Source organism: Charadrius vociferus, unplaced genomic scaffold (genome assembly GCF_000708025.1).
Source record: "Charadrius vociferus isolate BGI_N301 unplaced genomic scaffold, ASM70802v2 scaffold3, whole genome shotgun sequence".
Classification (NCBI taxonomy): Eukaryota; Metazoa; Chordata; class Aves; order Charadriiformes; family Charadriidae; genus Charadrius; species Charadrius vociferus.
The window spans coordinates 1,354,085-1,367,568 of NW_009647748.1; the positions used below are offsets into that span (position 1 = coordinate 1,354,085).

At 43.3% G+C, this 13,484-nt stretch overlaps 1 protein-coding gene across 1 annotated transcript in view; it reads left to right on the forward strand.

The window, feature by feature from the left end:
- Positions 1-2,400: 2,400 nt before the first annotated feature.
- ERGIC1 (endoplasmic reticulum-golgi intermediate compartment (ERGIC) 1) overlaps positions 2,401-13,484 on the forward strand; it is a 70,623-nt gene continuing 59,539 nt past the window's right edge. The window contains exon 1 of the mRNA XM_009882093.1: positions 2,401-2,468. Within this exon, the coding sequence (XP_009880395.1) occupies positions 2,401-2,468 (68 nt within the window). The remainder of the gene's footprint in view (positions 2,469-13,484) is intronic.

Below are 13,484 nucleotides of genomic sequence, written 5' to 3' on the forward strand. Positions count from 1 at the left end.
AACCAAAACAAACATTCAGTCCAGCCTCAGGTGAGTACGTGATTAGACAGGAGTGAGCAGAAGTATGTTTGATTCCCAAATCGGAGAAAATACCAACTTCCGTTTGCTTTTTAGCTGATGAGGAAATATTTTTGAGTGATACCTGAGTGAACTGACATGTGTTGAATTTTGTTTGCTCTCACACACCAGTGTTCTAGGTCCATGTGTTAGGGGAAGATGTATCCTGCTATTGCCAAAGTCGGTTTATCTTGTCTAATGACTTACTGGAATAAACTTGGTGTAGACGTGACAGCGCACTGAGATGCTTATGGTTCTCTTAGAAACCAGAGTGGCCCATATAGCGCCTGGGAGGAAGGGGAGAGCAGCCGGTCCCATTTTCCTGGGGAGACACGGAGCCAGTGGGAGCTGAACGACTGTGGAGGAGAGCAGCGGTCTGGGGTGAAACCAGCCTTTTTGCAACCAAACCACTGCTCCCCCCCACCCCAGGGCTGCCCTTCCTCTTTTCTACCTGAAGCAGCGTGGCGTTGCCAGTAACATGGCCAACAGAAAAGCCACAAATGTCACTGCGGCCTTGCTTATGGCACATTTGGCGATTGGCAGAAAGCCACCTCACCAGAGAACGGTTGTGCACAGTTTGGGGCAGGCGATTTCTGCAATCTTCATGAAGAATCCCGTGGTCACGTGCTCTTGCAGAGTCCCTGTCCCTACCGAAAGCAAAGGAGATCTATTCAGTGACCCCATCCATTACTAGCGTGATGCGACAGGGGCCTCTCCCCCTCTTGTCTCATCGTCATGCAAACAAGACTGAGCATGATGAGCAGAAGTAAAAGCCTCCAGGCTTCTGGGTTGCCACTGCCACCACTGTCAGCACTTGACAGAGCTGTTCTGAGATTTGGCTTGCTAATGTTTGAGAAGTTGAGATGAGAACGATTATGGAAATCAGAGACAGAAGTCTGGGACAAATGCTCCTGGATTGCTTCTTATGGTGCATGTTCTCATCTGCAGTCCTTTGTAATTGCAAAAAATGGTGCCTTGCAGATACCTTGAAGAGACTGGAGACAGACATATGCATCTCATCATCAGGAAGTCTGTCTTGATAGTCAGCCAAGATCCAAGGGGAGCATGTATTATTTATTATTATCATCATCGCCGCCACTAACCTAATTTCCCTAGAGATTTGACTCCAGTATAAATGCACAAAGCCATATCCTGGGGTTGTTACTCCATTTTTGTTAACCATACTGTCATACAAGCCCCCTCAGTCTTCTCTGGGAACTTTCTGCATAGGGAATGGGTTACACACTGACAAAAGTCCTCTGGACATTGCTCTATCTTTTTTTTTATTGCAAGCTGCACTTGAAAGCCGTATGATAAGAAAGCAAAAAACTGAATGTACTGCAAAACGTCTGCAGAGGCTGACCGACTACCTGGCTCCCTGCAGACATCAGCTTTATTGGAGAAAAGCAGAACAGCAGAAAATCAATAGCAACAAGCAAAAAATGTTTATTTGTGCCAACACTGAATTACGAACCCCAAGCTTTTTGCATATTGCATGTGCAGGAACATGATGTCAACACCACTGTGCCGCAACAGGAAGCAAAAGATAAGACTTGGTGAACCATCAGCTCTTCCTGAGCACTGGCCCATCACTATGTTTTTGTTTATGTTATGCTTTACGAAGTAGGGATTACCAATACAAATAATCTTTTTGGCAACTTTAGCCTTTCTTTTATTTCACAAACTGTCTGAAGCTGTCCCCAATACGTCTTTTATTTCTAAATAGTTGCCTAATTTTTAGCAAGAGGCATGTATACAAATGCTACACCATCTGGGTTTGTGGTGTGCAGTCACAACGTAGAACTTCTGTCCCTTGACTGGATGACAAAGAGAAATAAATCAGAAAATTAAAAATGATGCGCTAGTCATAATTAGAAGGCAATTCAGAATATATTTCTAGAGAAGTTATTTGTCCTAAAGATTCGTATGCCTTCTTTATAACTGTCAGATGACTATGCAAATATTAGCAGTGACATGACAACAAATGATATTCATTACCCTACGTATGGAAATGAAGTAAAATCTAAATTTACGAACTCTTCATTTTCATTATTCATCTAAAACAAATCACAAACACTGGGAAATATCACTGTAAAATCCAGTGAGTTCTTGGTTTTTCTTTTTTTTTTTTTTTCTAAACCGAAAATCAGGGGGCTATTTCCTTATTCTGACAGCATACTGAATTTAGCACACACCGCTCGTGGTATTTTCTCATCCGTGGCAGCTGAACTGAAACGTCTGAGTTTCTGGGGCACTGTGCTTGACAGCACAGAGAGCAATGCCCCATTAGGAGCACGGCGAGGTCCTCTGCACTGCTCACTGAAAGGAACAGAAGCCGGCACAATGGAGCCACTGACTAAGGAGAACAATCATGGAGGATTTCCTATTATGCCAAGCTTCAGAGGGAAACAGTAAGCAATGTAAAGGAAATGAGTGCATTTGCTCAAAATGAAAAGGTCAGCCAGCCGCAAATTTTCAGCTTTGATATACACGTAACATTTTAACTCCCATTTTTATCACAAATTATAGCTTCCCAAGGTCTTCAGGAAGTTGACAGAGAGATTGTAAGGTTATTGGGTGGTGTGAGAACGGAACTAGCCATGATTTACAAACTTGCCATTGCAGCATATCCACTTTTGTGTAATGAAGAACAAAGGAACCACCCTAACAGCATCCCTTTTGCATCTTCATCATATGGTTTTAAATAACAGCTCCTGTCGGTATCAGAGAGATTCAGGCCTCCCCCCTCAAAATACTCTGCAAAGCTAGTTTAACAGAATACAACATGGAGAGGCGAAAGCTGGTAGCCTCCTGTGAACTGCAGACTATGTTGCCACTCCACACAGATTCTGCCAGATGCTCATTCACATCGACATCACTTCAAGTTAAGTAGCAGTGATTGTAAATACAGCAAAATCTTTGATACAAAATATTGTGGCATTGGAGAAAAAAAAGAATGTACAGGCCTCCTGGGTTTCATCTGCAATACTTCCATTGCCTCCCTGTCACAACTTAATCTCCCCCAACCTTAATTCCCTTGTTTATAAAATAGAAATAATAGCATTTAGCTTCCTGTCATGGGCCATCGTGAGAACTGGTGAATCCTCGCTGAGTGTCTGAAAGATCCCAAATTAGCGTTGCCTGAAAAAAAGGAATATTTCTATTAATGCAATAGTACCAATGGGATTCATATTATTTTAGTTATGTCCCAGCCTCCTTGGCTTTCACAGAGCTCTGAAAAACAACTGTAAACTATTTGTGTTGGGTGAAAACAGATGCTGAACATGTCATGATGCAGGTGTGAAGGGAGTTTTGTGGATTTTTAGCTAGGGAAACACACAGCACACAAAGAGTGAAACCATGGCACTACCGAAGCTAATGGGAATATTCACAGCATATAATACAAAACAGCTCCTTGTACAGCATCTATTGTATCTCACAGAGCCTCACTGAGACATAACTAAAATACCAAATCAAAAAGACTTCCAAACACTACCTCAGGACTAGACTGGTAGGACAAAATTTCAGTCTATGGTACTTGAACGTATAACGAAAAATCCATTAGTGACTCACTTTTTCTAAGGATAGAAGGCAGCATACCTTATGAGTCAGCTTTCTGCTGAGAAAAAAGTCCTACCTTCAATGGACCGGCAGATGCACCATTGAAAAGAGTGTAATTATCAGCCATTACATTGTAGGACAGAGTGGAGAACAAGAGATGAAAAGCGCAAAAATATATGAAGGACCTAGCTCATGGAGGAACTCAGCATCATAAGACTGACCTTTAAACTCAGTGAGAAATGAGAGTTGAATCAATTCATCACTTGCCTGGGAAGTTTACTGCAGACTTCTCATTAATTCTGTAGCTGCAATACTAACAAGAGTAGGGTTAAAATAGGTAGGACTGGTTGTCACAGATTCTGAAACAATTAGAAAATAAAAAAAAAGGAGACAAAAGTAAAAAACTAAATGTACTGAGCATTATCAAATTAGGATGACTGTAATGGATGAGAAAAATTTTGTATAGAGTTTCAGCCAGATAATATCTACAGATAAAAGAACAGAATCATACATAAGAAGAAACATGCTGAATACTGAGAAAAAGTGATATGGGCTCTGAAACTTCCCCTCAAATGAGGGAAGTTACTTACATCTGTCTGAACAGAATTACAAAGAGTAAATAAAGGGAGTCATTCTTCTGTGAGCTCTGGGCTAGCAAGGTAGATCTTTTTTCATCTCTCATTTCAGCTCCTAAGGCCTTATTCGAGCAAAACTCCCGCTGGAGTCAATTAAATCTTCCTTCTGATTCTAAACAACATATCAAATGCAAGAGAAATCCTTTCTAGTTTGTTGACTTTTTCATACGCTTTGACTCTCTGCAGTCATCTGCAGCAGTCGGACTATGCTATATCTGCTAGCAATATACTTACACATGAATCACTGCACCCTAGAAATAAGACAGCTAAGGAGGTCAACATTTTGGAGGTTGGCATTCTTCTCTCTCATATTAGTTTTACACTAGATTAATTCCATTGTCTTCAGTAAACTTCAGCATGATTTTTGTGTGGGTGAGTCAGAGAATTTGGCCCTCCACCTGGAATAATATTATCTGTGGCTTTGGATAGACACAATTCAACTGCACTGCTTTTTCACGCCTCCACTCCTCCTCCTTGCTCTCGCCTAGGATACGCTGCCTACTCGAGGCCATTAGGAGAGGGCATGCAGTATTATGCCACTTAGCAGCAAGACTTTTTCTCGTGCTTTGGATAAGCTAAATGAGCTTATTAGCTATGTCACAGATGACCCATAAATCTTACTAAAACGGATTGATTCCCAGGGAGAGAACGCTTCGCCAAAATTCACTGCTTCCCCCTTATCTGGCCCCCCCTCAGAATTTACAGTCAGTGGCAAGAGGCTCAATCACTTTTGCAACTGACAGCACGAGGCAACAGCAAACTTTCTGCAGGCATTGCTGCTGGGAAGGAATCTTCAGTTCCAGGGGTTTCACATGCAGATTCACTACCAGTTTTGACCTATTGCCCTCTCTGGGGGAACCACACCTCTCTTACCCCATTCCCCTGCCCTGCCTCAAAGACAGAGGGGACACGGGAACACAGCGTCACTGACGTGAACTTTACGTGGCCTCATTGGTACAACAGGACGCAACAGAAGAGGTTCCTCATTTACATAGAGCTCCAGTCATGACTCATCTCCATCTTCTATGGCTCCAACTTGTCACTCTGACGAGTCTCCGGACGGCAAGTCAACGTACTGTACTGTTCGTCAGTCATATGCTCTCAAACGTCGGGCTGGCTGTTTCAGCGCCTGCAGTGGGGAAATAGAAAAATGTAAAATGTGCACATAAAATTTCCCTGCAGTGTGGGAAAGTTGTGTGTCTTACTTCTCGTGCAGCAGAAGGGATCCATTCATTAACTGTTAACCCACATTATCACAAGCCAACATCTCAACTTCAAGCCTTTGCTAGCTAGAGTTGAATGTCCATCAGCCGTCCATCACATCTCTGTCCTCCTGGAGAAAAGTCTTATGTTAATTAACGTAATGACTTACATAATTTCCCATGCAGAAAACTAGGGCCAGAGGGCTCCCTGCTCAGAACTGTTTAGAAAACTGGCTGCAGAGCCGGGAAGAGAACTGAGGGATGTTGTCCTGTACCATAAACCAGTAGTTACCCAATAGAGAACATCCTTCTCCATGTCAGCACAAAAGGCCAACGCATCTACAACAGTGGGACTAGGTTAATGTCTGCTGTAACTCCCTGAATACAAGAATGGTTTTCAATCTTTATAAGCTTTTAAGTTTTAGTCTTAAGGAGTTAATCTCTCTGGATACCCCATATTCTCCATGGAATGAGGTTACTGCTCTGAATTGCCTCTGGATGAAAACTTTCCTTGCACATAGGCTTGAGAGGGGATCTAGGAAAATTAGTTTCATTAGGCTAACGTTAGCCTTTGCGAGTGCCCTTGTAATGAAGTTTTCATCTTTCTGACACTGTTCACACTATTGTCGTTAGCAAAAAACATCCACTGATATGGAAAAAGGGCAGCAGGGAAATTCCATTGATATAAGTAGAATTGGAAACTTCTCTCTTTTTTTGCATAGGTTGTTCCCGTGATGATTTCAGGGAAGAGAGTGCATGAGTAAGAAGATGAGGAAGGGGCAGGGAAACATCAAATACTTTGAGTCTACACCCTCAAAGACTGGATAAAATTTGAAAATAGTTACTGTAGAATGGAAACATTTGGGAGAGAGAATGGAAGAAAGTGAAACACAAATGATGAGAGACTCATGTTTCAGTGCTGGAAAAATCATGTTTGTTATACCCATACTACAAAGCCAACCAAAAGGGAAGGGGCTAAATATTGTACTGTTGAAGCTAACCTAATACACCAAGGTTTATCACCTTGGGCTCAATACTGTGATAAACAAAACCTGAATATAGATTTCAGAGTCAGCACAAGCCAAAGAATTGCCCTGGGCATTATCATTTTGGCAACTGATGTTGCAGAATGATAAAATACGAACTTTGGGAGAACAAAATATGGATGTTTTCTAGGCCTTCTTACTCATAGAATCTCATCAAATACCTGTAGATTGCACGTCAGGAGATCGCAATCTGCGCATGTCTGACATACTCCCTTTAGTAGCCTCTGACACCAGAGATGAAAGGGTATGGACATCTTACTTTACACCATAGGATGCAGCAGAGCCAAACTACATTAACATATGGCAGCTAAGATTAATGTTTGGAAGTAGCCCAGTCTCTGAGTCAGACTGATCCTTTCCGTTCATAAACTTTAAAGTGCCAGGAAAAAAGTAAAGAAGTCCAATTAAAATAAACCCTGGCTAACTCCACTGCAGGCTTATCATCACGGCATGAGGAAGGCAGTATTTTTCTCTTTCTTCTGCGAGAAGCTTGAGCAAGAAACCATGAAGTGGCCTCACAGGAGACAGAGTGAAAGGGGTCTTCTTCGGCGAGGGTGAAGGCTGGAGACTGCTGGCCTGGCTCCCTCTAAAGGCAGGGGGAGTTTTCTGTAAGCGCTTATCTGTTGCTTTGTTCAAGTCACTTTGGTTTAGTGATTTGTGATTATGCACACCATCATTTGAAAGGGACCTTTCACTTGAGCTTTGTTTCTGATGAATCAGCTCCCCAGATACATGTCCTCTTAGCTTCTGCTATAGGCTGAAACTTCTTGTCCTCATCTCTAAGCTCCTGCACAAATCTGCCCACATATCTGCTCTCATTCCTTCCCAATTCCCTTCTGTTGGATATTCACCTCTCAAGCAGTTTGTCTCTTCATTCTTTCATATCCTTCCATGCTTCTTTCTGTGCTCTGTGTATTTACAGCACTCTCTTTCCATTTCCATCTCCATCTCATATATGCTAGAGCCAACGCTTTGAAATAATCAGCAGTTTGGAGTCTCTGTTTGGCCAAATGGCAGATTGCTGAAGTCAGCAACAAGGACAGATGCTAGCTTGGATCGCAAGTCGTCTGAAGTTGACCACCCAAAACTAACCCTCATCCAAATCAGAGGCCAGATACTGAAAAATCATACTCCAACAAGGACTCTTCAGAAATGCTGAGTCCATGGGCTCCAGGTGAAACCAGCATAAGGCCAGAGACAACGACCTCTGGCTTCATTCGTTAGAGGGTTAATAAAACCTCTTTATAAAAGATTTTCTCTAGTCATGCCCTGACTTCTGCAAAAGATTCTTTAGCACTGAGAAAGCCTCCCCAGTCCACTGGCCATCACAGGACTGCCAAGCGACCAAGTGAGAAGGATGAAAACACAAGTGTCATTTGCAGAAGAGGCAGCCTGCTAGCAAATCACAGAAGCAGCAATTAAAAATCCATATCCTTACTATGAAAAAGACGAAAAAAGGCTATGTATCTCTTGTCTGAAATGTCCCCCTGGGCTTACTCAGCTCCCTGAACACTACACAATATCTAGAGGAAACCACTGAGAAAGCTGATAAGGCAGCACAGATGAGCATGCCAAAAGTAAGGCGGTGAAGTGCTATTCAACATCTCACGCACACGGCCGATTCCAACAGGTCAAATTATGGGTGAGAACCTGCTAAGCTGCAGTAGCATGACTGGCTGCCCACAGAGTGCTGCAGTAGGATTTGGCAAGTTTTCCAACAAAGCTTCCAGCGCCTTCTTTGAAAAATTCCTCCTTGTCAAGGTTTTGGTTCAGCTAATGTTTACTGCCTGAGGGCCTTTGTGACGACCCAGTGCTACTGAATCCCCACACGCTCATTCTGTTCAAAAATGCTGATTTCCATGTATTGCTGGCCACAGGATAGCATTCCCTCCTAGACAGAGGCCGGAGCACAGCTTGACCTTGCATTTGGACGCCCGAGCTGGCTTCCACGGCTCATACCTAGGAAGAAACCACCCATTCTGAGAAGGTCATCCTTGATGCAGCAAACCAGGCATCTCCAGCCCCTGCTGAGCTTTTGCACCGGCTCCTCACTGAGAGCACGCTAGTGCAAGGTCTCTGGGAGAGATCCAAAACTGCACTCAGGCACCAAAGTGCAACTTCTGCAGACTGCTGGCGCCTGTGCTCGTGAGAGCAACCCGGGAAAGCTCTGCCTCCCCTCCCCAGCGACATCAGATGCTGTAAGTGCCTACAGTTTCTGGTGAAAGCTTCTTTAGGCGCCAAAAGGTCTGGCGCCTTTTTTGTGCCCAGCAGCCCCCACTGCTCTGGGTGGGCTGAATTGTCTCAGCTACTTCCATCCAGAAATCAGGTGGGGGTTTTGCCAGTAAGGTCTTAAGGACCCAATTTCCTAGGCACGCTGTGACTGAGTAGGACTCAAAGTACAGAGCAGAAGGGAACTCTCAGGAGTGCTCATGTGCTTACAGGTATTTAACGTCAGGAAGTCACGGACCCCTTCACCAGTATCCCGGTCCCAATACGGCCACTGTTCCCCAGCTAAGAGCCCTAACCAGGCACCCTGTTCTAACACAAGAAATTTTACGCTCCTGGTTCCACCGTGGCTCAGCTCTCAGAAGCTGGGCAGAACATGCTTTCCTCCCTTCCCTTGAACGCCCTAAAGTTTCTCACAGCACTCCTGTTCAAAGGTCCAGAACCGCCTCCCAGGGCAGTGCTCTTCAGTGCTTGGTGAGTATTTAAAGTAGAGGGGGTGGCTCATCTCCCAGGCATATTTTCACTAAGACTGATTCAGGTGTTCATGCCAAATATGTTACTTAGACCCATAAGCAAACACTTTTTGGTTCTGTATCAGAGTTTCACAGTGAGATATTCAGATGTTCCCTTCTCTGAAGTATTTCCTACCTGATGACATAAGCATCTCGCCACTTGGTGCACCAGCTAGGGGCACATCAAGTCCTTAGGATCCTAACTATTCCTCTCCAGTGTACAGGGAATTTAGGCATTTAACTTGCTACACAGCATTCCCCCTTTGAGAACCAGGTGATAATCCTCAACTCTTCTTTGCTGCTAATCCCAGATCTCTTTGAGATGTGGCCCTTTGCTTTAGTGTTCAAAGTCCTCTATTACAGGGCTTCACTCTAGTTAACTGTTAACTTGCATCTCCCTTTGGCCATGACCTTTCATGTGTTTGCTGTCTCCCGAACTACACTAAACACAAACCAATATCGGGATGCTGTGAAAGCATGAGGTAAGCCCGTGACAGGAGCTGAAAATTCTTTCTGGAGTTCATTTCCACAGTGAAAAAAGAAACCAAATACAAAAATATTCTGCTCGCTGTGACTTTCCCATAGTAAGTTCCTGGCACCCAAAAGTAAAGCCAACAAGCAAACAAAGAGAAACCATATTTAAAACAGGGTAAATTTTCTAGGGACTTTAAGAGCAGTAGATTTCCCTTAGCATTGCCCAACGATGTGCTTGCCCACCGTCACAGGACAAGGCAGAGGCCACGTGGCTGCACAGACCTCCTTCTCCATACTCAATCATACACACAGCAGCTGTACCCAGCCCCGTCATCTATCAGATAATCTGGTTATTTCTTCTGTATATTGAGCAGGAAGAAGAGAGGTGGTTGTTATGTCTTCTTAATGAAAAAGCTCAGATAATAAAGAAGGACCTTATGTAGTAAGTTGAGTAGATACTAATTAATTCTACTGTCCATTTAAAGTCCAGTCTCACAATAACAGATGGACAACATAACATACATGATAATGGTAAACACATCCCACACTGCAACAAGACTTAAAGCTTGCTTTTTTGTTCCCTGGTATTTGGAAAGTACTGCCAACATGTAGCTTACTAAAATCCTAAGAGGAAGGGCTGAGCTTTCATTACTGATTATACTTAGCACAGCACTTGTATTTGAATTCTTCACCTACATGCGCATCCTGTTCCTTCAGAAAGATTTCCGCCCATGCTGTTATTTATATTTTTAAATGCTTTATAACATTTTCTCTTCATTCTCTCAAATGTTTTTTCCTTTTCCTGAACGGCAGTTGTGTTTAATGCTTCATGCCGGCAGCGACACACCCAGCAGAATACAACACATAATCAAGTAAACACGCCCTGCAAAGCAATGCGCTCACTTCGCTCCCCAACCCACCCTGACACGGGTGCTACGATATCCTGTGAATAAACGCACAGGGGTAAAATCTCACAGCGCGTACCCTGCCGCACAACATCCCAAACTAAAAGCTACACTTCGACTGGGAGCAAACACACCTCAGCAGCAGAAGGGGCACAAGCGCTGCACCTTCCTTAACAGTCACTGCACATTCCCAATTGATGAACGAAACCTAATTGACCTAAACGATGACTGTATGTACCCAGCTTTACCTTTAGCAAACAATGCTGCTCATGACCCAGTCACAGCACTTACAATGCATTCCCAGCGCGAGAGCCCTAGCACAAGCCAGAGGCTAACATAAAAGTCAGCCGTGTGTAAGAAATCACAAACAAAACACAAGAGGAAATAATACATGAGTGCTACAAGACGTTATATTATCCAAACCCATACTGAATGGGTAAGGATCGAGGTTACGCTTTTTTGGGAAAGAGGAAGAGATTACAAAATGGACACAATCAAAATTATCACGGATTAATATAAACTGTATTAATGTGAATTTAAAAGTAAAGAATAGCACATCATCTAGAAATTAGGAGTATTTAGGAAACAACGAATTTATGGAGTAAATATCCAGGAAGATGATTCAAATAAAGCACTTTTTTGCCACTTTTTTTTTATACGAAGGAAGAACCAGTTTTGTTGCTGTGAGGCATTAGCTAGGAATCCAGATAAGAGTCATCCATGATCTGACTTATCTATAAGAAAGTGAACTGGAATGAGGAAAATACTCTTTTTCTTGCAAGAAGAATTATGAAAACAGAATTATGAACGAAGGGATTTGCTTGCTAATTTTAGAGCTGAAGCTGATCTTATTCTGTAGTCTTAGGTGAGTCAATTCATCCCTCTGCTTCAGTTTCTTCATTGATAAAAGACTTCTGAAAATATTTACTTGCTGATTTCAGAGTAGGAGTTTGGCTCAACTGATCTTCCTAATGCAATTTCAAGAGAAACAACAGATAGTTTTAGGGCTACTCTTGTCAGGAGAATGTTAGTTTATTGCTCACATGAAAAAGAGAGTTAACTTTTAAATCAGTTGTCAGTATCAGTTTACTCATTCCAGTTCTAATGATGTGACAACCACCTCGAATAAACCCGTGCTTTTGGTTCCCATTCTAATACACATGATCTAAGCAGCCGCACCCAGCTGGACTTCGGACAAATTCCTGTTCTTATCTCAGGCTCACTAGAAGCCTTATGTAATTAAACAACATTGTGACGAGGGTCTTATCTCAGGGCATTAACTACTTCTTCCCTTGGCAAGGATGTAAGTGAGCTGGACCCAATTGGAAAGCTGTCCTGGCGCTGCTCTGAGCTCATTACTTTCTTCAGTTTGACCTTTTAGTTGCAAACAAAATCTTCACAATGTGAGCTCTTGCTTGGCCGTGTTCTTGAGCCTCGAGCCTGCAAAAGGAACGACTCTTCAAGGCTACCTCAAGATTTGTCTACCGTACACATGAAGTGCTTTTGTAACCACTTCAGCACTCTCTTGGCTCCTGAGAGAGTTGATGCCTTTGCACAAGACAGTTAATAATAGCTAATGATACCGGGGCCTTGCCAGGAGCCTGGACGAGCGCTCGGTTGTGTAACTCTAACTTGATAGGTATTGTTTTGTTTTGTTTTTTCCACTACATATAGTACCCGCTGGCTATGTCTATGTAATTGGTTTGACCTCATGAGAGATGAGAATTGTCTCATTAATTTCAGTGGGTTGTTCAGTTTTGGAGCACAATGCAAAGTGCAGCAGGATTTCGTGGCTGATCAGTTAGCAATCAGCTGAATGTACTTGCACAATGCGGTTGGATAATTTAGATGTCTGAGATCAAAAAAAAACAATTAGGTATTTTTATCTATTCCCTGGGGGCTTCTGAGGGATTGTGCCTTGTTATCTCATTCCCCGGAATTCCTCCAGTTTGGTTTTGAATATTCCCAGGATGAATTATTATCTCTTGCTTTGAAAGACTATGGCATTGATTAACAACTCTGACTCTTCAGTAGTTTTTCTCTGCTTGTTTCAATCTGAATTTCTTTTCTTATCCAGGTATGGGCCTGTTTCTGGGTGAAAAGAAAAATGGAAAGATGTGAATCTATAAGTACAGAGATGATGACAGCAGGAGGAAGAGAGCTGCAGAATCAATTACAAAAGCAGTATGTTGCGCATAACGTATTTAGATTGCTGTCATTTCCCTCTTTTGCCCTGCTTTTAGACTTAAAAGGCAAGAATAGTCGTACTTTGTTCCTGCAGTGTAATTTAACATGGACCCTAGGTGAGTGACAGCACTTCTTAATACAGCAGCGGTCACACTTTACCTGCAGCAAAAAGTCCCTGACTGATGCTATTAGCGGGTGACATTATTAAGGGAAGGAGCCAGGGTGGCGTATGGCGCAGTGCGGGATTAGCCACGTGCACTGCATTAAACCCGGCAGGGATGCAGTCAGGCAAAAGCATCAGTATTTCAGGCAAAACAGCAAGACCAGGGAAATGTCTCGCCTTAGGAATGGGGAGAGCTTTTTCTTATTTCAATTCCTTGGCCTCCAGTAAAACTGCAGAAAGATTTTCAAGAGAAAGTGAAAAAGCGGTGCTGGCACCAAAGGAGTTTGCCCTGTGCCGGGGAGCAGTGCGTGGGGGCGCACGTTGCAGGGGTGCTCCTTCTTTTATGGGCACTTTGAAGCGTGAGACTTTCCCCAGTCTGTCCCTGTGGCATGACTCCATCTCCAGAGAAAAGACTGCGCTGCAGACACAAACATCAGCTGTTATTATTGCAATGCTGAGACGCCAAGAGATGTGCGACAACACCCGACATACATGGCACCGGCCGCGCTCCCGCCT